This window comes from Camarhynchus parvulus, chromosome 3, assembly GCF_901933205.1.
Source record: "Camarhynchus parvulus chromosome 3, STF_HiC, whole genome shotgun sequence".
Lineage (NCBI taxonomy): Eukaryota > Metazoa > Chordata > Aves > Passeriformes > Thraupidae > Camarhynchus > Camarhynchus parvulus.
Genome location: NC_044573.1, coordinates 54,983,720 through 55,009,247, shown reverse-complemented (window position 1 = coordinate 55,009,247; position 25,528 = coordinate 54,983,720). Strand labels below are relative to the sequence as shown.

The 25,528-nt window shown below is 37.5% G+C and overlaps 1 protein-coding gene across 2 annotated transcripts in view; it reads right to left on the bottom strand.

Moving 5' to 3' along the window:
- The window catches only part of SYNE1 (spectrin repeat containing nuclear envelope protein 1), a 288,727-nt gene that overhangs the window by 10,880 nt on the left and 252,319 nt on the right, over positions 1-25,528 (bottom strand). Inside the window, exons 1-13 of one of the 2 annotated variants that reach the window (XM_030946689.1) lie at positions 23,210-23,538; positions 18,956-19,118; positions 15,096-15,283; positions 13,290-13,440; positions 9,881-10,063; positions 9,334-9,471; positions 8,397-8,588; positions 7,174-7,504; positions 6,263-6,331; positions 4,192-4,334; positions 3,195-3,321; positions 1,826-2,037; positions 157-357 (exon numbers count right to left, since the gene is read on the bottom strand). In XM_030946689.1, the coding sequence (XP_030802549.1) occupies positions 157-357; positions 1,826-2,037; positions 3,195-3,321; positions 4,192-4,334; positions 6,263-6,331; positions 7,174-7,504; positions 8,397-8,588; positions 9,334-9,471; positions 9,881-10,063; positions 13,290-13,440; positions 15,096-15,283; positions 18,956-19,118; positions 23,210-23,301 (2,190 nt within the window). In that variant the 5' untranslated portion in view covers positions 23,302-23,538. Of the gene's footprint in view, positions 1-156; positions 358-1,825; positions 2,038-3,194; positions 3,322-4,191; positions 4,335-6,262; positions 6,332-7,173; positions 7,505-8,396; positions 8,589-9,333; positions 9,472-9,880; positions 10,064-13,289; positions 13,441-15,095; positions 15,284-18,955; positions 19,119-23,209; positions 23,539-25,528 lie in introns of those variants that run through there. The other variant, XM_030946688.1, reaches the window with a different exon arrangement.

Genomic DNA, 25,528 nt, shown 5'->3' with positions numbered 1-25,528 from the left:
GAGGTAGCACAGGTGTATCCTTGAGAAAAACATATGCCAAAACTGTATGGCTTTCACGGGTAAGTTTCATATGGATCATGAGCACAACAGATAACTAAATGGTCTATATTTTCAGTATATGGGCTGCTGACAATTTGAAATAGGCACAGTACAGACCTGGCACTGTATTAATGCATCCTGCAAGGAGCTGCGCCAGTCTTCGATCATGCTGCACACGTGCTCCCAGCGCACGTTCATCTGGGACAGGCGCTCCTGGAGCTTCTTGCTCTCCTCGCTGTCAGACTGAGTGAACTCTGAGCTGCACAGATTGATGGACAAGATGATTGCTTTGCGGTTATCAATTGCCTTCTGCAGCTCCTTGATGGTAAGACAAAGGGGAAGAAAGAATGGAAATTGGTAAATCATGACTTTCAGAAACAAAGTAGAGAACACACCACAAGACTGCAGTGCTTTGCCAGCAGCAGCTGCAGAAAGGCACTATAACGCAACAGACCCTTTACTCTGGATATGATGCTTCTGGGCTCACTCTGCGGCTCTGCAAATGTTCACTCTTTAACATCTACTAAAACTTTACTGCGAGCATAAACAAGAGTGAGCCAATTAAACTTGTAAAGTCTTTAAAGCCTGAAGTCAGAGTTGAATTTTAAAGATCGGGCTCATGTTTCAGATATTTTAAAGACAGAGTAGGTCCAACAAAATTTAAACATGCAGCACAACTGTATTTTAGCTCACAATAAAACTTTTGCCCTCACTTTTCAGTTTTGCTGATAAACATGAAAACCAACATATTTTCAAGTGGAATCTGCTGTCATCAGTATTTTAAAATAAAAGCTTTTATTGAGAGAAACAAAAACATACAAAGAGTATAAAGAACTTAAATTTATAGAAGCACAACTTGTATAAAAACTCTGATTTGTTTACATTGGAAGCCACAAAAGGAACTCACCTCCACTGGTTTGGAGGGTACTAATGGGCTTTCAAAGAGATGGTGAGATAAGACCAGGATTCTTATGAAATGCCCCATTTTCCACCTACTTTACAGCATTAACTTAAAAGCACGATGTCACAGTAACCTTTGCAGTACTTATGGCAGCTATATTTGGATTACAGTGAAGATGAGCATTGACATGCTTCCCATGGATCACCGCCGGAAACAGCCTTTACTATCTGTTCACCTCATCCCTCGTATGAGGCACAGTGCATTTTGATATTGGGTCACATATTTTCGTGCCCATGCTTGTAAGAAAGTAGTAACTGAATGTGAAGTTGTGGACCACCACATTGGCAGATCTTTATAGCAGTGAAATACACGAAGGAGATGGAAGTAGCATTCAGATTTTGATGCTCCTGAGATGACAGAAGAAGAAAAGGAACGTTCCAAAGTGGCATCAAATTTTTCCTATGTTGCACTGGTGACACGGGGTAGGTTACAACACCTTTGGACTCCTTCTCATTCCTCCACACAAAGTAGTAATGTCTCAGTGAGGCATTTCTTTTGAACCAGCTATTTTGTTACCAATTTGAGTAGAAGAGAAGTGATCTAACTTGGCACTTTTTAAAAATTTCATCAATTTGGGTGACATCAGGAGTTATCTGGACATTCTGGGATTACAGAATTGCTGCAGAACTACTATTCCAAAACTTCATTTGGATAGTGGTACATTTTCCTTCCAAAAGGTGATTCAGAAAATCACTTTCCCAGTTACTTTACCACCAGCAGCCCACTATGTGGAGAAAATCAGCTGCAGTTATTGGCAACCTCTTCAACATACCTGTTGCACTCAGTTTTAGAAGGTAACTCATGGAACGGAGAAATAAAACTCACTTTCAGTTTTTTAATCCTGAGCTCAATAGTTTGTATGTCAGTGCTGAGATCAAGGCGGTGGAGCTTCTCCAGTTCCTCTTCAGTTTCTCCCAACCAAGCCCAGACGCTATTAAGGTCGGAGTTGAACTGCTGCCATTGCTGAAGGTTCTGCTTCATCCTCAGCTCCTTGCTTAGAGCTTGAGCCTGGATTAATTCCCATCTTTCAATTACACCTGGAATTACAAACACCAAATTCAACAAAAGCCAGAAAAACCCACTATCTTCACATACACACAATTGCATAAACCAAATACTGTTCAGAACATAAAAATGCTCTCTAAAAAGCCTAGGCCTCAAACATGAACCACTTTAAAAATGAAGTTAGATTGAAGAAAGTGATGTTGGAGGGAAAGAATGAAGAACCTGGATGATTCCAGTCAACAGGCAATTTTATTGCTTTCTAATGTCAGACTTCTATGAGCAGAATTAAGATGATACATGCAGGTCTCTAAAACAGGTTATGCTGGCAAAAAAAAAAAGACATCTTAAATTACCAGACAAGTGCAAACCAGACAAGAAGTATTAATACCTATAATTAACCAGGTATTTATTATTTTCATTGGTAGTTGGCCCTATCACTGTTTAATGGTCACACCTCACTACATTTGCCTTAGCTACTGCTGATGCATTGGATAAACACTTGCACTAGAAAGAAATAAATAAGGGGCTATTTCTTCTTGCTAGTTATCTTGAAATGCTAAGGCAGAAGGCAGAAGTTGTATCACTCTATCAACTTAAAATTAACAAATAAAAACACACAAAAAATAAAAGAGACTATATGGGTAGCATATCTTGTCAAGCTAAGAATGGGGATGATGCCTTTATAGTCTCTGGGAATCCATGCTTTCACAATCAAATGCCTCTTTTTCTACAGCTGATGTTTAAAATTAGCCAAATGAATACTTCCATGAGGTGAAAATAAATTTCTTTACTGTAGGCAGATAATCTTAGAGGTGAAAGCTAATATTAGAAGAAACAAATGCTGGCCTAGGTGATTTGTACAGCAATATAAGGAACCTTTTTCATGAGAAATCTTACAAAAAAACCCCATTGCATCCACAGGGACCTCCTGAAAGGCTTATGGTTATCCCTCATGATATTAAGGGGTTCTTAAAATGGACTTGTATGCCTAAACTCTTCATACAGCAGACACAAGGAATACTTACAATTCCTTACTATTCCTATTAAAAAATGTTAAACAGAACATGGTAACAGACAGTCATGTAAATATATATGCCAGCAAATAATTCCAAGTGTTTATTCAGAAAAGCTTTGCGTGTGTGCTGCTTTCCATGATGGCTGCTCATCAAATGAACTACATGTTACTTACCAGCTGTTTGTGTTTCAGTACTGTTCATGTTAATGAGTCCTGAAAATTTTTCTTCTTCCTCCTTCAGTTTATATCCAAGCCTTCTTACCGAGTCTATGCTTCCACTGCATTCACCTAGCAGTTTCATCTGTGTTAACAAACAAAATATTCCTTTTCAATATGCACTGTACAGGACTAATTGTATGGACAGTGAGAATTACTATACAACTTCCAGAACATTCCAAAAGTAAGTATAAGTGTGAAGAAAAAGATCTATTATTTTAACAATTTGTGCCGATGATACAAAAAAAGTACATGCAGATGTTAAAGGCCTAAAGCAAAAAGTTATACAAAAGTAACTTAGCACCATTATGCCAAATTGTTCTAGATGCCTTAGGTGCCATCTTTTCTAAATTTTAAGACACTACAGCAAAGACACTAGATTGATAAAGAAAATTAACTTAAATGTGGAAATATTACTATGCATGCAGGCAGATAATTTTTAAATTCTGTCCTTAATAAATTTATTTGAATGGCTTAGAGGGAGATTTATCTTTCAGAAAACCTCTCAGAAAAAGCTTTTTAATTAGGGATTCCATACATGCAACCTTGCTTATATGATGCATGCTTATAATTCATTTGCAAGATGAATACTGTGCCTGTTTAAAACATGCTTTTAAAACATGTTTTTAAAACCAGGGGAATTTCAAACAAGGATATCATCATTAGATGGATAAAAGCATGTGTGAGAAAGTACTTCTAGACATCTGCAAAAATGTAATAGGAAAATAAATTCCTTAGAGTCACGTTCCTCTAATGTATTTGCTCCTCTAATGCTATTGTAAACATGCTAATAACATAAACACCAATAGCATGTGGTTAAGGGCAGTAAGCACACAAGTGAGCCTGAGAAGCAGTTACAGCTAATTGCTCTGCTGAAGCAGCTGCATTTCCCTCAAGGGCTGAGCTAAGCTAGGCTTGGGGTGCATATCTGACTGGGGCTCCAAAACACACGCACATATCCTTTGTAAGTGGAATCCAGTTCTGGTCCTGTAGGTGTCTTGCTACGGATGATGTTTTCTGTTTGCTGGATCTGGAAGCGACTGGTATCCAAGGCCTTGTCCAGCTGTCGGATATGTGCTTCCAGGGCACCTGGTTCACCTGTATCAATACCAAAAAAGAGGGACTGTCACCCCAACTTTTCCAAATTTCTTTTCCTTACCCAGGCAGAATAGATATTAGGAATACTGTTTAGATTAGACAGTGAAGGAGAAAGATGGCAGCAGCAGTATGAGTGGTACAATGTCAAAGCTAAGTGATAACTAGTTACATTAGAGAGTGTTAGCAAAAGATGATACCAATGAACAAGTTTGCCATAAGAATACTACAAAAGTGTCCACAGTTTACAGTAGGCTTGCAAATTATTCTGAAGTGACTTTTCCCTCATATTGAATGCCTTGTCTTTTTTTAAAGAGAAAGTTCTCAGCAAAGCATACTCTAATCTCACTGATCTTGGGAAACACCTTGCTCCCTTTCACAAGCACTGTCAAATAAAACCCTGTAACCCAAATCTCCATTTTTATGACCTAAATCCATGTTAAAACTTGGTAGCTTCATTTCTCTTTGTATTATTTGCCCCCACTAAAAAGCAGTAGAATTTGCATCTCCATGAAAGGATCCTATTTGTATACAATTTTAGAGACTAAAAGTGGCATAAAACTGCTAAGTGATACTGTTATAATCATATTGTCAAAATCCATAGATAACTGGACATCTTGAAGGCATGCAGCAAGTAGTCCATGACTGCTTTGCGCAACCACAATAAGCAGCAAAATTTACAGCATTTTTCCAATTATGTATTTGACAAAGATCATGCTTAACATACTCACAAGCCGGAATTATTCATTCAAGCTATCGGGAATCAATATCAATGTTTTTGAAGAAGGACTAACTTGTAGTTTCCTTATAGGGGATCTGAATTCTGTGATATAAATTAGCTACAGACAATGCTAATGTGAAGCAGGTTGCAGCCTAGAGGACTCCATGAGATCCTTCTTATGCATATTTTATCATTATGCCTGATTTCCATCTGTTTACAGAGACAGTTTAAATTTATTCATAAAGACACAATTAGAAACATGAATAGAGAAGGAGAGCCTTCTGTCCACTGAATTACAGAAAACTGAGCCTCTTGGATGATTAATCTTTTTTCATATATAACACCACCTCACCCCAAATGGACAGGACAAAGTGCTCAACACTGTATTTTGCTCATTACTTTTAAAAAATTTTCATGGTTAGAAAACTAAACACACTTTTCCCATAAGTACTCCTATTACTCATACCTTAATCAATAACATTATTTCACTAATTTGGGGAGTAAATAGAAATGGATGGTGAACCTGAGGTTTGTGTCATAGACACTAAGATTTTAATTGTTTGCTTTTTGCAATGCAGTCATTATTTAGGAAGAGGAAAACTGTGAAATAATGAGAAAAAGTATTTGCAAATGCATCTATTTCCTCAAAGAGAGTAATCAAAAAAATGAGAAAGAAGGTTTAATCTTGTGCAATGTGAAAAGAAAATAATTTTCCAATATATGAGACTAAGACAAAGACAGTACCTCAACTCGACATTTTGATCACATGAAACAACAATTAACCTAAAAGTTTATATCTGCATGATAATCCAAGATGTATCTGTGTTAAAAAAAATAAAATGCAAATCTGAAAAATTAGGTATTGTTCTATACCTTTTCCTTCTGCCTTAAGATGTAACAATGTATTAAGTCCAGTTGATGGACACCAGAGAAAAAAGACCAATAAGATCAGGATCAGTTTAGTTTAGTTAGCCAAGGTGGGAGGGCTAATACTTCAGACATCATTGCTTCATCCATGCCCCCAATGGTACTTTAGGCACAGCAGTAAAGCAGGAGGATACTTCTAAGTTAATATGCCAACGCTGCCACGTAAGAAATATTTATCTTGTAAGTTGTGAAAAGATAGCAGATGCTAGGAGAAGAGAAAGAAGTTACACTTGCGCACCATGGTATTTGCATCTGTCTATGCTTAGTCTTTTATGATGCCTACCAGAGACATTTTTGAGGGCGTTTTCTGTGAGTGTTACATAGGCCTCAAGAGTTTCAGGGATCTCTACATCTGAAAAAATAAAAGCACAATCTGAATTGATGGCTCAGCAATGGCTGTCTCCTTACAGCAGGATCCTTTTCATGGGATGGATTAATTAAATTGTTCCAATAGCAAACATTCTCTCTGGAAGAGGAAAAAGATGAAGACTGAAACACAGGGAGGCTGCTATAAAGTCTCTTAAGATCCAGGCAAACCTGACTATTCCCAGAGCAATGACCTGGAAAGCAAAAGACAGCCACAGGATCAGAGTAAAATACATTGGTATGTCTTATCCCACAGCTAGCTCCATTTGGGCACTCTCACTTGTTAAGATTTATTACACAAAGAACAAACACTTAGAAAGGATTTCTAACTTCACTGGAGAAAAAGACCCAAGATCCCACTCAGACTAAACACTCATTTGTTGGAGCCTTGCCTGCATCAGGGCAGAGATAGGATTTACTTAAACACTTGATGATTTTCTCTGTGGGCCTTTCCACCGCATTTCTTCATTAGTTTGTTCTGTACTTTTTGCCATATCCAGTATAGTTTCTTCTAGTCAGAATAACTTAGGAGACAGGGCTGTTACAGATGACATATCCCATCTGGCAGGCCTCATGCATAGATACACAGCCAATTCCCTGCCATTATCATGTACGCCTCTGCCATTTTCCAAGGCTGTCGTCATCCAGGAATCTCCATCACTGTCTCTAAGGCCAGAGGGCCACTGAGATCACTTAGGAAACACTATTTAAAGTCCTCAGAGGCTATTTAAAGTACTTTTCCATGAGAATCTTGGCCACACAATCACACATATAACATTTGCCTTTTTCTTACTCATAGAAAACACAGCACTCAATCTGCCACCATACCTGCTATGCCAGCTGCTCCTCTCAGGTAGAAGTCTTTTTCTTGTCCTCCATCTTCTTCTGAGTGCAGTGCCCGTGAAACAGCTGTCTCCAGGTCCCTGCTGAGATCGTAGTCATGATCCCACTCCAGGGGGATGGAGTCCACGCTCGCAGGGGTATCTCGCCCCGATCGCTCGCTCCTCAGCGGCTGGGAAAGAGGCAGCGAAAGGTTGGAAGAGGGGTGCGGGGAGAGAACGCTGTCCGCAGATTTGTCATGCCAGCGTATGTCAGAGAGATCTGCTGATTCATCCAGATCCACCTCTCTGTCTGAGAGGTCGTGCTCGTCATCTGTTAGCTAGAAGCATAATGCAAACAGAAGCGATCAATGGAACGTGCAGAGGCACCGCATGGTCAGCCTGGGTCAGTGAAATAAAGCAGCATTAGGTGACAGGCACACTGGTGGGGTTTGCATTTTGCGCATTTCTTTTGGCACCTTCCCTTCATTATTTTTAAGGTGTACTAAAAAACCAAAACAACAAAGAAGATCAAAGTGCCAGCTTATTTTAATTACTTGAGGCACATAAAGTCTCACATAAGGCAAATATCTCCAGACTTTTACTGATGTTACTTCAATGCAAATATTAGGTTAGAAAAACATGTGGAATCAATTCATAGAAAGCATAAGTGATCTTTATCATGAGTATTGCTTTCACTGTGTTATTTCATATTTTCAAACCCCTGTATTTTGTTCTTTTCATTCAGCAGGATTTGAGCTACCAAAAATTGTTCTCCTTTCGCTTTCTCCTTTTGCTTTCCTTTTCCATTTTTGAGCTTGTGTTCAGTTCTGGAGATAAATTTCTGTCTCTTCTGATGAGAAAAATCATTTTATCATTGTGTTTTTTAAAAAAACAACTCACTAAGCTGCCAGTCAAACTATGTGACAGTGCAGGGAGGTGTTCTTATGATCAGTACCACAGTGCTACTCCCATGAATAAAGTTTTATAAATCTCCAATTTGCATGCATTTTCATGATGATTTACAGAAATTGCTGATCTTGTCAGCTTGCTCTCTGAACAGGTCACAAATAGCATGTAATGGAAGGGAGGCAGATGGTCAGGGCTGCAACAAAATTTAACCACAGGAGATTTGGAAAGTTACTTAGGTTTCATTTCAACATCTTTCCTCATTTTCACATTTGTAAAATGGCAATGGACCAAACAAGTAAAAACATATGTAAATATACACACAGGAAGGCGGATAAGCTTCTTGTGATAGCGCTCCACACGCCCGAAGACCTCTTGGCAGTAACGACGCAGCTCATCTAGTTCTTCCTCAATCACAGCTGCATCCAGGGGCTCACTTTTCTCAATGAGTTGCTCACCTTGCACAATTATCTGCTCAATTTTGTTGTTGTTCAGAGAAATTTCTTGCTGGAAAGCCTGTGTAAAAGAAAAGCCCATGCTTTGTCAACAAAATCAACATGACAATAATCAGGGTAATTAAAAATGTAAGTATTAGGAGTTTTATAGAAAGAACGGTGTGAGTAACAAACAGGGATTGTGTCAAATGCTTTTGTCATGAACAACAACAAGCAATTAAATTTAGTGTTCCACAGCCTTTCAAGCCAAAACCAGTGATACTTCATGGTTTACCATCTCATTCCTTACTTGTTGAATTTGGAAAGAAATCTCGACTCTAAACAAGCCATGCCAATGATCAAATGTCTAGAATGAACAGAGATGCTAAACCTAGCGTAGTGGATAGTGTGACATTTGGTATTGTTCTCTCCAGAGAAGAAGTTTTCTGATGCAGAAATGGTAGAGAAATGTAGTAATTATTAGATACTAGCAACAATGGAGACCTTACATAAATATTTTTTATTAATATTTCCTATTTTGATGCAGAAAAGTACACTATCACCCCTGGTTTTTCTTTTTATATTTTTCACAGATCAAAGATTTTCTATTTTGACAGAAAAGTACATATTGGAATCTGACATAACTCATAACTTTTGAGGCTGAAGTCTTGGCCTTCAAGTAAAGGAACCATATCAGGCTGCATTTCTAAGTAATGTTTCTTAAAATTATTTTCCCACCATGCATGGGTTTTTTTCCCTCCCTTTTTTCATCCCTCCTTCTGTAACAACCCATTCTTTACATTTTTCATGTAACTATCATTCTTTACCTTAAGTTGCTTTATCTTTGCTTGGACATCACACTCTGAGAAATGCTCGATGTTGGTCAGCTGTAGGTCCATCTCTGTCAGCCATACCAGGATGCTGTCACGTGCTGTTTCAAACTCCTCCCGCTGGCCAATAAAATGCTGGAGAGTGGAAAATTGAGTGGTATGAAATGACCAGAAACTTGAAAACCCTCAGCAATAGTAGGAAAATTACTTTCATCCCCATCAAACCCAATTTAAACTCAGTACATCTTCTTTCATTTCCTACGTGCTTTCTGAGGTTTCTTTTTAAGTAACACCATCTAGAGCTGTAATTAGCTGACCTAAGAAAGTTATCTTCTGTGAGGAAGGTGGTGTTTGATGTCACCAAGCATTTGCCTACAGTCTATTTGTTTACTTTGGACTAAGTGAACTGATGAGCTTCCTTCCTCTCCCAAAGGTAGAAATTCCCTCAAAACCACTGTGCAAATGCATTAAACTGAAAGCTGCTGAAGTACCCTGGATTCATGACTAGAGTAGTGAAATTGAAGTCTTAAAAATGGAAAAATACTTTTAGCCTGCGCAGGATGGAGGTAACTCTCTTTTGTAGATTGTCCCATCTCTGGTTCCCCTCATGAACCATCTGCTTGAGGCTGCCATTGGAGTCAGTGCGGTTCTCCCGTGCCAGGCGCCGATACTGCTTATTGATCAGCTCCAGCTGAGTCAGGCTTTCATGCACTTGTCTCTGGAATGCCTAAAGCAGTATGAACAAAAGACACCTTCAGAATTTTAATTACTGAAATCAGGATACATATATAGATCTTTTGCCTTATTTTGACCCTTCTTCTGCACTCTGACTTATGTAAGCCAATAAATTCCACTAGTTGCAAACATCTCTTGAGGGCTACCCTTATAGAGATGCTGCCTTCTGATTAAAAAAAGCAAAACCAAAAAAACAAAAACCCCCAAAAAGTTCATAAAACTGACATGGTTCACTGAATGAGAAATTGCAACATGAATATCCATGACAAAGGCAAAATCAGTACAAGAAAACCAGCTCCTCTTTCTGTGAAATTATATGCTTCTGTATTTCAGAACAGAAGTACAAACAATGAACATGAAACTCTTCTCAAAAAAAAAAGGAACAGAAATCCAAGATTCCTGTGGCTTCATTGGATTTCTTTTCACATATTGAATTTGCTGAAATGCAAACATTGAAGAGATTTGAGCAACTGTTTATTCTGAAACATGATACTAAATGAGACATCTCTTTAGTATACTGGTGCGCAGTATACTAAATATATTTAGAGTAAGTTTTGTCTTAAAATATTCACAGAAAAGAAAATGTCACACATATCCATGCCAACTTATGTCTGGGCAAATGTTTGCACCACGTACTTTTGGTGCTTACTCTGCTATAAGAGTAGAGCCACAGAGATGCAGCTGAGGTGCACAGATGACTTAGCCCATGGCTTTTATGTTGTGACTAGCAATCATGAAGCTTGGAGGAAGCACCTTGTAAAGAAATGACTGAATTAATACTACTATTACTACTACTACTACTACTACTAACAACAACAACAGAGTATATTTTGCAAAAATTCTACTTGTTTTTATCTTGTCACATCACCAAAATAGCAAAGCAATCAAAGGAATACCTAAAAACCTAGATTACACCAGCTCTCTTTTGAATACAAGTAGGGTTTGGATCCCACTGTAATTCTACAAACTTGCTGTCTGATATTCCTCACAATGCAATAAAACAGTCAATCTATTCCAAAACTAGACACCTCCCTTAATAAAGACTGTAGAACTGGGATAGGTAATATACTTAGAGAAATTTTAATTAAACATGTGAGTTTTCTATGTAAAAAGATATACACTTCACACTGCACCATGCAAAGCTAAAAATGGGATAAGCACATTTCTACTGTAATACCAGAGAAGAAAGTAAAGGAATTTCTTGGAAAAAAGATCAGATTCTGTAGAGTCCTTTCAATATAATTATTCTCTGCACTGAATGGCCATCAAATTGCGTACAGGACAACCAAAGAGGAGCAAATGTGCTTGCAGCTAGGCTTAAATGATCAGTAGAACTGAATTAATTTAAAATTGCACAAGTGTTCCTCTATTAGAGGCAGAATTCTGACTGTGTTTACTATGATCATGAAATCTAAAAGTGTGCAGTTGCTATTTCACCTGTTACCAAGTTTTCTCCAGCAAAAGAACAGCTGTTTATTAGCCTTCCATTTTTTAATCTCAGCTACACAAGAATTCATCTGTTGCATTCCTTCCTGTTACTTCTTTCCAATGCTCCAGCAACTACTGGAGAGGAAGGAGTTTGGTTTTGTACAGTGAAGTCAGTGAGAGCTATCTCTGACCTTTTTGCTAAAGAATTGAAAGGTTCCAATATGGTCTGATGAGCTCTTTTTGTTATGTATTGTTTTTTATTTGAAGTGCAGATATGGAGAAGAAAATAAGGTTAGAAAAAATGCCTAGTTAAAGCAGAAACCTGCTTCTGTTAGTATTTTTAAGTGGCTGACTTCATACTGAATTCACAGTAAGGCTGCTGAATGCCACTGGATTTGAATACCATATTGCCTTCCTGCTATTTGGTAGGCAAAGAAATCAAGTACTCAGGAAAAAAAAAAGAAGAAAAAAAACAGAAGGAAAAAAGAGTAAGAACCAAACTACAGGGAAAGGAGGCTTTTGGAAAGGCTACACTGTTCTCTTTTCATCTTATTCCTGCTGACACTCTACAGACAGTAAAAATTGCACAAGTCTGCTGCAGAGGAAAGGTCGCCATAACAGCTGAGGTTCAGTAAAACAGACTTTGGTCAAAGTCAATTCAGCTGTAAAAATCAAAGGGTCAATATACTTGTGGTACAACTTCTAATACAGAGACTTACTAAATAGGAGATTTAAATCCTGATCACCACATAGAAGGACAATGGGAAAGAGCTGTGATGTAATGTGTTTGGGTGCAGGAACCAAAAGTTTCTGTACTATGGCAATCTACCTGGCCATAATGAAGTCTGGCCTAATGAAGTCTGTCTGAAACCGAAACCTGGCCTGTACATTCGTAAATGTGAACGGCAATTATAGAACACAGCATTTCACAGTTTATGTTTTTGATTTAACTGTTAAACCAAAACCTATCAACAGCGTTTGGACATTGTTTAAAATTTGCATTTCTTCTTCAAAGCAAATACTTTACAGTGTCTGATTGTTTACAGAATTGCCTAAATAATTTGTTCTCTTTCTTCTCTCCCATCTTGACACGGTCCTTGCAAATATGAATCCACGCAAAACATCTTCCTCTGTGACTCACCAGGCGATGTATGTGTGTGCTTTACACACAGGTTTACAATCCCTTGTAACTATGAGACAAGCCCTCACATCGCAGTGGACACAACAGAGTCATGTAACAAGCTCCTAAGCACTGACAAAAGGGACAGCTTGTCAGTTTTGAAGCATGCTGAACTTTTTTAAATCACAGGGGACACTATGTGGACATATAGCAATATTTGCATGAACATGAATTTCATGTATAAGGATCCAAAGGAGGGATATTCTGCATCATAGGAGAGACTTCAGGAAGCTGGCTTCAGAGAGTTATGGAAATTAGAGGAGGGATAAAATCAAAGCAAAAGCTAGAACATGCAGCATGCATTCGAAGACGCACTTGGTGAAGGGAGATTTAGGAAGGTTCTGGAACTCTGGCTGGACATACTAAAAAGTTGCAGAAATTAAAAAGGTGAGGAATTTGGCTTTTGTGAACAAACAGTGGAGGTACCTCCAGTTGCCACTTTCCACTGTCTTTTTATCTTAGGAACCTGCTACTGAAAACAGCTACAAAATCATCAACTCCACTTTATTAATACAGCATCTCTGCTGTAACTTGGTTATGGGAAGGAAGAACACCACCTGGCTGCTGCAATGTGATCAGTAGGTATTGAATTTCAACCACTATAAATCACCTCAAATTTCTTCAGTTCTTCCTTAGCAACAGTGTAAAGCACACCAGAGGAGCTTGGGAAAGCAGCTGTTCTCTCAGAGGTTTTTAGCCACTCTTCAAATCTAGAGTAGTCATCCAAAAATTTTTGCCATAGCCGCCAGGTCTCTTCAATTCTGCAACAGATAACAGAAAATTAGAGAATGTTTGAACTGATGGCCAGTTGACCTACAGAACTTTAAGCTGTCATCTGCAACAGCAAACCAGCACTGCACCAGACAATAACTGACTAATAATCTAACTCAGCCAGCCAGACTGATAAACAGACCACAGGGAAGGTTGGCTCATTCCAGACTGAGCTAGAATAAGATGAAGGCATTTTTTTAATGCATCTAATTTTGGAATCAGTATTAAAAAAAGTTTTAAGTTTGTAATAGGAGTTCTAAAAAGCTGAGCACACACTAAATAACTTCTGAAATGCAGTGCCAGTGACATCAGTAAAGCTGCTCTTTAATACAAATAACTGTTTCTAGTACAATAAAGATCCTAAATACTGATAGCTCAGTTAATGTACCAGTACAAATCCACCAAAGCATGATGTGTACATTCTAAGAAAATAAAATAGTTCCATGCATAGTTCCACATTAACTTAAAATAGTTCTGAATTGATGGGTTGGATACAAAGTTATGAAAGCCCATGTATGTTCATGACTATGTCATGTATGTATGACTACGTCAAAGAAAGAAATTGTAAATGTAGTTCTAAGTAGAACTTATAACATAGAACTTACAGATACATACAATGCAAGAATTTCCATGGCAATAGTATAAAATTACTTAAAGATATGAATCTGTGGATATAGATTCAAACCTAAAAGTAATACATCTTCTGCAAAAAATAAACAAGAAACTTTACTAAATACATTAAAAATATCCCACAAAATGAAAGATCATAAAATGTTCAATTCAGCATTTTGAAACATCAAATTCTTCCTAGAGTTTTTTATATGACTGTATAAACATGACAGAAATAAGCTTCGTAACTTAAAAAGTTAAAGAAATTATCTTAAATACAGGAGTTTAAATCTGTAAACATGTCTCATTACTAAGTCAGCACATAGTACATAGCATTGCCCCAGTCATTATTGCTATTGAAATCTCCACACTATCCTGTGTGGGAATAGAAAACAATCTTCTGGATATGATGGTCTAAGCATGTGCAGTTACCCAGACTACACTCAAAAATCCTGGATGCTGGGGCCCTCATTTGCTCAGCACAGCTAAGGTGGACAGGTGGAGAAATTCCATGTAAGTGCTCAGTCCTAAAATTCTTCCAAATGAACAAAGTCAGACATAAGAGAAACTGCTGAGGAGCACCAGCTACAAATAAACCCTAATACCTGGAATAACATTTCAGCCATTCAATAACTAGTTTCCCATCAATCTCTGTAGTTTTTGTGTAAATTTAAGTGTCACAACCTCCCTTTTATGTCATGTTTTCCAAATCTCTTGGGAGTCATTGCTATCATCTAAACTTTCTCTAATTTCTCTCTCATCATATCTACGAAGCGTGGGAAATGATAAATAATTCTACTGAAGGACTTGTGAGTGAAATTTGATGATTGTTACCAATTGATGATCGTTTGCATAAAGGCATGTGCAAATCAAAACTTCATTTCTTTTCGTAAAGGCGTGGCAGGTATTGGCTTCTACTCAGTGTATGATCTTTCTCTGAACCTTACACTCTTTTATTCAGTACTGCAACCATATAGTATACATCCTATCTTGTATTTCAGAAGGAAATACTAATCTGTAGGTGATTCAGACTTACTTAAGTCGCCTTTCCATTGACATTGCACAAATATTTCTCCACCTTCTGTCCAGACTGCGTGTAGCCTGCTGAATAGAGTCACACTCTGCTTCTGTGGCACAAGCATCACAGTCATGAAGAAGTACTTCACACAGATTGAGAACAGATGCCACGCCAGTGCTGTGTTTCTCTATGTCCCTCTGGAGTTCCTGCAGGTGAAGAGATTAATTCTTAAGAGAAATTGCTAAACATGCATCCATGCAAATGTATTTATCTTCCAATCATTTAAAAAGAGAAAAAAGCTTGCAAACAGAGTAACAACATCCAGTAATATCAATTAAGAGAGTGCATCTACGCAAGTGGTGATGCAATGTGGTCAATGAGGCCAGGAGAACCTGGCAGCATGCACAGCTCTCCCAGGGACTACCAACACCAAACCATCAACTGGGACAAACTGCCAGAGCTCCGCATGCTCAGCTGAGCATCTTTCACACACATTTAATCAACATCACCAATAAATGGTAGAATTACTCTCAGCCCTTTCCCATTATCACAGAGAATGTAAAGCAGAAGTTAGTAAGAGAATTGTGACAAGGAAGTACATTCTAATGTACTACATGGGTTTGGCAGAGGGACCCTTCATGAACATGCTGCTCCCCACATGAGATAGCTCCAAAGTGGCATGTTTGACATGGAAATTGGCAGCAGCACTTGTTGAACAGTGCATGTTAGAAATTTTTCTTCCTTCAAGTTTCCAGTTCTATAGTATTTTCATTGGAAAAGGAAAATGAAAATTCCACACACCTAAAGAAAATGCACTCACACTGTCTTAGCACTTATTATGCATGATCAGTATTATTCTTCCTGACGGTTTCTTGGTTTCAATGGTTTGTTCTACACTGATGATAATGTTTCCTCTAGAACTAATATTTCACCTTAGTTTTCATCTCCGGATTCAAGTTAAGACTAACCACAGAAGTAACTGGCTGTTGCTGTTGGATCAGTGCTATGAAAAGAAACTCTGAATTTTGTCCATATTTGTAATATATCATCAGAGTATTAAATGGAAAAATCAGTATGGACAGTAACAAAGCCAAGACAACCTAATTCCAATTGTGACAAAGAAATAATAATGTAACTGCATGAAAAAGTGCTATATTGCATCTAGAACACTAGGTTAAATTCTGATTCAGGTGAAGAAAGCAACCAATAGGACAATCAGAGATGTGGACGTTTATGTAGGAGAGTGTGGCAGCTTGAGGATGATTAGAGATAAACTGCTCTATAAATTTGCTAGTGAAGTAAACTGGCATGCAAAGGGAAATACTGTGTCAATACATTGTGTCTACATATATCTAATGTCTACCTAGAGGAGCTCTCTTACAGCTAGCAACATGACTGAAAATGTCTTCCAGCAGGAAATGAGATCTAAATGTCAAATTAAAAAACAGGAAATTTGAAATAGAGCAAGGTGGATCTATAGAAATAAGTTTTTGATTGCTTGTAATAACTGGCCTTTCACTTAACGAAGTACTCTAGTTCATCTTCTCAACTAGAAAGTTATTTCATAAACATCTACTTGACAACATCGAATGGAAAATCACAATATTTTATTCCTCAGCAATGGCCCTCTCACTTCACTTGCCTGAAAAATACTTTCATTGTGATGTCAAAATGCTTATTTTTCTTTCTATCTGCCCTGAACTATTATAGAAGGGCGGATTCTATAATCAGATGTCACCCTTTATGAAACACACACTCCAGACAGCTATGAGACTTGAGGTTAAGTAAGTTCAGGTAACATGATCTCCTTTCTAATGTTTTGGTGTAAAGCAGTAGTGAGAACTATGGGTCCTAAGCATTCCTAAGAATTACACTTTTTAAATTCACCTACAGAACATTTCCACAAGCAATGTCTAGACTATTTCTTCTCCATAGTTTAATGTTTATTTCCCAGATTTTAAAATATATTATGTTTATTAGAGAACGTTAAGCCTTTGGGTTAGTTCACAAAGGAGTGTCACTTTTATGCACTGCTGTCACCCATATACAACCTCTTTTTTTATTTTATTTGCCCAGAAGCCAACATCATTTTTTTCACATTTCAAGAGGTAAGAGATTGAGAAAATAAACAAACAAGTAATCCTTGAAATGAAGTTCATTACCCCAGAAAAATACTGCATTGAAGTTACCCTACCTTCCCCCAGGATATCCAGATTCAACTGCATTTTTAATTTCACTAGAGACCAAATCTGCAAAGCTGATGCTTGGCTGAAGTAGATGCTGAGAAGTAGATAATGCAGTTTCATAAATGGAATTTGTCCCACCTCTTTCACAACATAACATCTTTGACCTAATTTTGCATATGAACAACTGGGAAGATAACATGACCTCAGTGGAAGATCAAACATGGAAAAGCACACAAAGTCACTAACAGAAGAGACAGGGAACAAAGTATTTGAGAACGTAGTCTTCTGAGGTATAGTGGATAGTGATACAGCCTCCAACTAATAAAAACAATGATTGCCATGCATTGAAAGTGGGTGGGTTTTTAAAACTATTATTATTATAACCGTGTCTTGTATTGTTAGATTATCAAATCATCACCATGTTTCCAAATACAGCATCCTCCCATGGTAAGATTCACCTCTATTTCTCCCCTTTAGAATCCAAATTAAACCACTCTCACTTCTACAGAATATCACTGCATGCTGTCACCACAAGGAAACAGTGGAAGGCAGAGATATACCAGTCTCTGTGCCCAAAATAAATTCCCCAAGAAGTGGTTGTAACAAACTATGGGATGTTTGCATAGGGATTCCAGTAAATAATCTCAACTGTCTACTTTGTTGGTAGCAATGTTTAGCCCTTCCCAGCACTTTATTGTCTCAGAAACACCATTCATTACTGATGCTTCTGTGTTATAAATTATTATCCTTAAGTAAATTCCATACAAAATATTAATAAGTATTTCTGAACAGAGCAGTAGCAAATCAGTTGAGGAGCTGGCAAAATCTCTGAGGCAGTTCTTGGCTCTCAGTTCTACCCTCAGCTTAAAGAAGCAAAATGCCCATTTGTACTCATCATAAATTATCCACAAAATATCCTGTCTTTCCTCTTCCCATGTATTTCTTTCTCCTCTGGAGAAAGGACTCAGGAGAACATCTAACTCCTCTCCAATAGGAAACAGAAAGCTATTTTTTCCAATAAGTAACCAGCCGGAACACAAAGGACAGCAGTTCTCTCCAGCAATGTGCTTCTAGGTAAAACTGCACTGGGCAGTGAAGTGTAACAGGAAGGAGAAAGTATAGTAAATAATCTTAGAAGTAACATTACTTTAAAGGCCAAAAACTGTCTGAATTCACATTTTTTTTACATATTTTAATATAGCACTGCATAAAGGCTTTGTGTAATATAAACCAACCAATTTTAACTTCACATGTATAGCTCATGCATCTTTGCGTGCAAAGTGACTCTCAAACAAGCTGCAAAATAAAACTGAGTTAGAAAGGTTGCTAAAAATAGTCATTTTCAAGCATTTGCAAAATTTGCAAGGTCTAATAGGTGTCAGTTTTGCCTCTGGGAACAGACAATTCAAACAAACAAAAACCACAAGCCCCAAAGGAAAACAATTGCAATAACTCGTTCAGGTTACATCTCTTGGTGCCTTACCTTTCTTGGCAATGTCAATCAGCTCCTGGTGGATTCGATGTCAAGGCCAGCAGAAGGCTCTATAAGTGACACAGTAAGTACCACTTGCCTTGATATTTAAGCATTTTGCCTCATGCCCTCTCAACTGAACTGGGTATGGGCAGCCCAGGGACACTCTACTTTGGCTCTCCCCATGTCACTGTTCACCTAGTAAGTGTGTTGTATTTTACCTGCTGCTCATTTAGCTTCCTTTGTATCTCCTCAGAGTCACAAGTTTCATAGACGATAGGTTTGGACAGCTCTGACTCAATGTGGGCAAGCCAAGACCTCAGACTACTCATGTTTTTATCCAGCTGCTGCACTGCAACAAGGGTTTCCTTCAACTTCTTTACCCTGTAAAGAAAAAGAAATGGCAGTATTAAGAACACCCTGAAGGAAAATTTTCACAGGTGAGTTCTTCTGTAAAGTCTTCCTTTATTATGTAGCAGAAGTATATTACATATACTTGGCATCGAGTCCTGCATTCATGGCTGCTGGTTGAGTGCTTATGAATGCCACAAAACATTTTCAAAGCTTCTGCACCTTTATCAGTTGACCCCCAAAACCATCTAAGTAATTTAATTGTGTATTTGACCAATAGATGACAACTGCTCTTCTTAGAGTACAAATAACTTATCCATGTGCTGGTGGGAGAGTGCACTGAGTGAACAGGCCTTTTTCACACCCATGAAAACACTGACCTAAGTAACACAGAAGATTTGGGTTAGAAGGGATCTTTAAAAGTTATCTAGTCCACCTGCTCTGTAATGAGCAAGGACATCTTCAACTAGATCAGGTTGTTCAGAGCCCCATCCAGCCTGACCTTGAACATTCCTAACGAGGGGGCATCATCTGGGCAACCTCTTTGATCAATCTGTTCCAGGGTGAAGACTTGCCCTTGAATAAATAAGTTTCAGAGCAAGAAGTCCAGCTCAGAACTTGGGGAGAATTCTTGAATTCCAAGGGCTGCTTTAAGTTGGTGTTATTGGACTATTTCAGGTTTAAATAGATGAAATTGGAATGGAACTGCATAGTGACTTCTAACTAGAATTTTTCTTGGAATCCTGACCCTGGAAGACAAATGAGCAAGAAAAACAAAATAGATTTCTGTTTGTGTTTTTTGTTTGTTTGTTTTTTTAATCAAGGGAGCATTAAGCTTAAAGATTGAATAAATTCAACTAAACTTTCATCCTGTCTCAATATTTTTTCCTTCAATCAGTTTGAACTGCAAAACTATCCTTCAATAATTCTCTCCTTCCTATCCCCATGTTTCATAACATACATTATTAGTGAATTCTGATTTTTTTTTCTAAGCTCTCTCTTTTGCCCTGTTTGTGTGGTACCAAAACCAATCTTGAGTAATGTTCCCTTTTATACTCCTATTGCTCTTCTACTTAAGTGTTTCAATACCAGAAAGGTTTAAGAGATGAGTGCAATTGGGAACAGACTAAATTGAGTTGAAAAATACAAGACTGCCAGGTTTGTTAAAGAAACAAAATGCCACCTGACTATCCTATAATTCAAATTAAGCAGTTCACATTTTTCTCACAACATTAACCAGCAAATTTATCAAGTGCTTCCATACTGAAAGCAGTAGTTGCAGTTGACGACTAAGACAATCACAAAGATATTATTGTAATCTTAAAAAAAAAGAAGTTAAATCTTTCCATTTTTCTTCTCTTTATAGTCCTCCCTTTAGCTCACAAATGGCTAAACCATGGATCTTTATAGCTAAAAACCCTTAAGAACAGTCCAAATACAGCTTCCTTGCTGAAGTCCCTTGACCAACAGCTGTAGGGTTTTGTCCTGTAAAAAAACCCCACCTGGTAACTGAAAAAAAAAATCTGGGCAATGTGAAAACCTGTTTATGATGGGCCTGAAGTCAATACAACTATGCTGAAAGACTGCCTTAGTCCTCATCATGAGGCTATGTATCATAACACAGCCATGTGTTTAGGCTTAGGGAGATGGTAGGAGAACACCCACTGAGGGTACCCTCTCCTTATCACCTCTGGTTCTACATACAATGTTTTGTGGGTTTGAACCAACTGAAACTTGCTCATAGGGTGACCAAGAAAGTTGGTTATCACCCTTCTGGAAGGCACATACAGCTTTTCAATCTCTGACATGATTGAAAAGGAGAGAAATCCTGCCCATTTTCTGCTTATATTTTCAAGGCTCGATGCTACTGATCTTTTGCAGGCCTGCTGGAGTAGCAAAGGGAACAATGAGTCACGCCAGCCCTGTGGAGAAACAATGTCACTCAATATCTGCAAGACAAACTGTGGACCAGGATGTTTTTGTTTGCAATTGTGTGGTACTCTAATCTCTGTGCTGGATTTCATCTACATTTTGCCTGCAGCAACTATAAAGAGTCCATCTTCTAGAAAGTGCCCTCTGCCTCAGGCAAACTGCACAGGAGTACATCCCTGCTAGAGCATAAAAAATAGTGTAGGCCAACTACCACTATTTTCAGTCACATGATCTAAGTTACTTCAGAAAGAGAAAGAAAAACAGTGTGATATACTAAAAGAACACTCCAACCAACCCAAACCCAAACCCTCCAGCTTCCTTCCTGTACCCCCACTATGTCTACCCTTTACACAGTTTTTTTTTCATACTGAGTTTAACGTAAGAGGTTCCTTGCCCGTGGTACAAATAGAAACAAATAAACCAGTGCTTAGTTGAGTCTGCTGAGATTTTTTTTGTACTGAGCTGCAGTACAGTGTTGTGCCTCTGGCTACACTGAAAGCATATCCGTGATCAAATAATAAATGCAATCCAAAATGTCTGAGTGTTTTCCTTCCAAATTTCAGCAAGCAAAGCTGCTTATGTCCTAAAAGCTCTGCTTAAGAGAAAAAGACCAAATTTAAAATCTTAAAATCAGGTATGTGGGATCCCTAGCCAAGAGTAATTTTGATGTTTTGAGATTTCATTTGCAAGATTATGTTTCATGTGTTAATGGTTCCAATAATAATTTCATGCTTTTGTTGCAGCACCAGACAGCACAGTAACTGCACATGTTACTGTGAGAGAATTGAGATAACTTTTCTCCTTGATAATAAAAATTCTGCACTGAAAGCAAATGGTGGGAACCATGACACAGTTGGTTTGAAGGTTGTTTTTCATAAAACACACTCCCCAGTCTTGTTACAATTTACAAATACTTAAACTCTCAGAAAGAAAAATACAGCAGAATTCAATTGTTTGCATGTTTTACTGGTGAAAAATCATCTAACAATTTGAATGGCCTTATGATACTAATATTTCCATGTTCCAATTAATGTGCCTCAATTTCCCCAATAAACCAATAACTTTAGATTGTCTGTTAATAATGTCTATTACTCTACATTGGGCAAAGACAGTGGGAAAATAACTTGGAGCTAAAATTAAACACAGCTGTATTTAATTCAACTAGTCCTAAAGAAGAAAATCTTAAATTCCACTTAAATCTAAATGGGAACAATCCTGTAAGTACAGAAAAATGCATCATATAGAAGTCATAACTACTGCATTAGTCATTTAGACAGCTGCTTACTAATATTAAACTTTAAAAGCAACATAAAAAAAAAGTAAGTAAGAGCATGTTGGCTAAGTCTGTACAGTACAGACTAGAAAACAGAAAAGGTGCTTTTAAAAAAATATCTACTTGGAACAGTAGACAAAGTTTAAAGAAACACTCTGAAATATTGAAAAATGTTGCACTATTAAAATCAGCTTTGAAAAGATGAGCTGAAAAATAATCTTTTTATTAGTAAAAGAAGTATTTATTTTCCAAAGTACAGTACTACTGTGTAGTAGGACACCAGTAAAGCCAGTTATATTTACTACTCCAATCAGTTTGCTCTTTCAAAGTCTGAATTTCTAGAATTCTGAACAACAGCTAAATTTCTATAAGAGATAATGAGAAAAGGGAAAAAGAGAAGCTGGATCAAAAATCCGAGATGATACAGGCTGTGTTCAAGTATTACATGCAGTTACAAAACAGTCATTAACATGAACAGAACAGCCAGGCTTTAATAAGTTAAGTCTGAAACACTCTCTTTACAGCTTCTTTCCTTCTCTGCCTTTTGCTTGTAGTCATGCCCCTTTGATGACACAAATATCAAGCAGACAGATACAGTCTGCTTATTCTCATGTGTGTACATGCTCTTGTATTTGAAAACAGCAGTAAAATCAGACCACAGTTTCTCTCAGACAGCTAAGAGATTTTACTAGTTCTAAGTCTCTACCACTATAAAAAAAATTATTCCAGGATCCAAAAGTACTAGCTGTAAAATGAAGTATGCTGTTATCACTGTCAACTGTTTTTCAACTGAGCAGAAAACAGTAATTTCTAGCTATAGTACTGATTTCTATATATCAATATTTCAGTTAGTTTCCCAGCAAGCCAAGACTTCAGAAAGAATAGTATCAATCAAAAGCAAACAAAAATAGCTGCCTGCCTTGTGATATCACAGTTACAGTCTGGGAGGTCTGAATCCACACTGTTGTCCTCCGCCATCCTCACAGCATGCAAGTCTTCCACCACAACCATGAAATTTTCCAGTATTAAAAAGAAGAACTTCCACTCCCAAAGCCTGCAAACACAGTTCTTTTGGAGGGGGGAGGAAAGGGGACGCACTTTGCTGGGGAGTACTGTACAGAAAATGTTTCATGCCAAACAAATGTTAACAGCCGTTGCTTGATAACATGACACTGGATGGTGACAAGTGGTCATGTTTCTAAATAAAACCTGCATTCATCAACATGTGCCAGACTTGATCTCCAGGAATGTGGACTGGGAGTGGTAGGGGAAAGGATGAAAACACATACAAAACCTTCTTTGCAAAGCCTGAGCCGTTGCAGCAATAGCACCATTTTCTGGCTGTAAACAATGGCAACTTTTTCATGAGGCTGACATATCAGAAAAATTCATCTGAAAGGATTACATGGTTCTAGAAGGGAAGAAATGTAAGTCCTTAGTGCAGAGACAATTCTGCATCTGTCACTTCTGTATTTACAGACCTCCTCTGAATGGAGGGGCAATGAAGAGTAATGGGTAAGGGAACAGAATGTGACAAACAAAGATGCTTTTACAGATGACTGGAGAAGTTTCACCACACAGTATAAAACTGACAGGTAAAGATTTAGACTGGACATGTACTACCATAAAATATTACTAAAGCACTTTCACACAGCACTTTCTATTAGTTCACAGATGTAGGAAAAGAAAAATGCTCCAGGCAAGGGATTACTGCAGCACTGCAGGAAAGTCTGCAGGATCTAACAATTTATTAATATTGTCAAGCATCTGGAACATGAAAAGATGTATTTTTTTTCTCAGTACCAGGACAACTAATATGCCTTTACTACCTGAATGAAGCCAAAATTATGTTATATGATACACTCCAAATTCCAAAATATCATAACAGAAACACATGACAATTTATAAGAACATATTCTAAAGGACCTCTGGAGCATTCTAAAATATTATTTTGGGCATGTCAACCCTTTTGTCCACTGGTATTTAGACATCAATACAAGCATTTTGTGCACACATTAATCAACACCTCGGTTTTTAATGATTTCCAGCCTAAGATACAGCTGAACTACCAAAATTTTCATAGCCTAGCATCAAACCTTTCCACAATTTATTTCCCAACTTCAGCAAGTTTGCAGAGTTTTTTTTGCACTTCAGTGGGCACTGGAATGTAAAGAGTTATATGTTTAATTGCATACAATATTGTTGAGCATGCCAGTTGAGAAGGCTAAATTGAAATGATCTGGAAATAAAAGTAAATAATACATTACATCCATTAGTTTAGAACTAGGACTTAATACTTCATGATAGCAGAATGTGTATAATATAATTATACACACAGTGTATAATATTGCATCTTATGTCTCCCCACCTGAGAATGATACAAAATCCTAAATCCTCACCACTCCCTGTAGTGGGGACTAATCTGTAATACTGGACAGATAAGACAGATAATTTTAAGATGCGTTCAGTAGTTTCTGAATGCAATCCCTTTATGCTAGAAACTTCCTGAAGGTATTATCTGAACACTTCTCTGTGTAAGCATTTCAAAAGAATAACATAAAAATATATCAAATATACTTTAAATTCAACAACTGGTGATGTATCCCATCCACTGAAACCAAGCAGGCTCCTCAATGGTAATGCTACTTCCTGACTTAATCCTTCTGTAATAAATATATGGTGTTCATTACTTTAAAATGAACTACTAATAAAGGAGCTGGAGCCACTGGAATGCTTCTGCTTACACAAAATTTACTGCTCCCATACTAACAGATTTCAGAGTAAGAATGCAATAAACCATATGAAAAAAGAAGAGCCAAAAAAAGATGATGAAAGAAAACAAACCTTTTTGCTGCTAACAGGACTAAACTATTACTAATGCATTTGTCCTTACATCAAAGAAATAGGAATTATAAAGTATATGAGCTATTTTTGAATCCATGAGGTGCAAAATTGTGAGAAAATTATTGTTAATGGAAGGAAGACTGTAGCACAGCTAAACAGAAAGTGTCAAAACAAATAAATAATTTTGTTTACTTATCAAACAACAATCCTGTATTTTTTAAGTTCTGAAAATTGCTGTTATACTTTTGACCTTGAATAAAAAGAGTCTTTAAGCCCAGGGTGCATATATCTACCTTCAGTTACTCTTCTCCATCCATGAAAAAAATGATCTGGCAGAAAACTTAAGACTTAGTTTTAGACCTGCTCTTGAAATACAAAACTACAAAGGCACTGT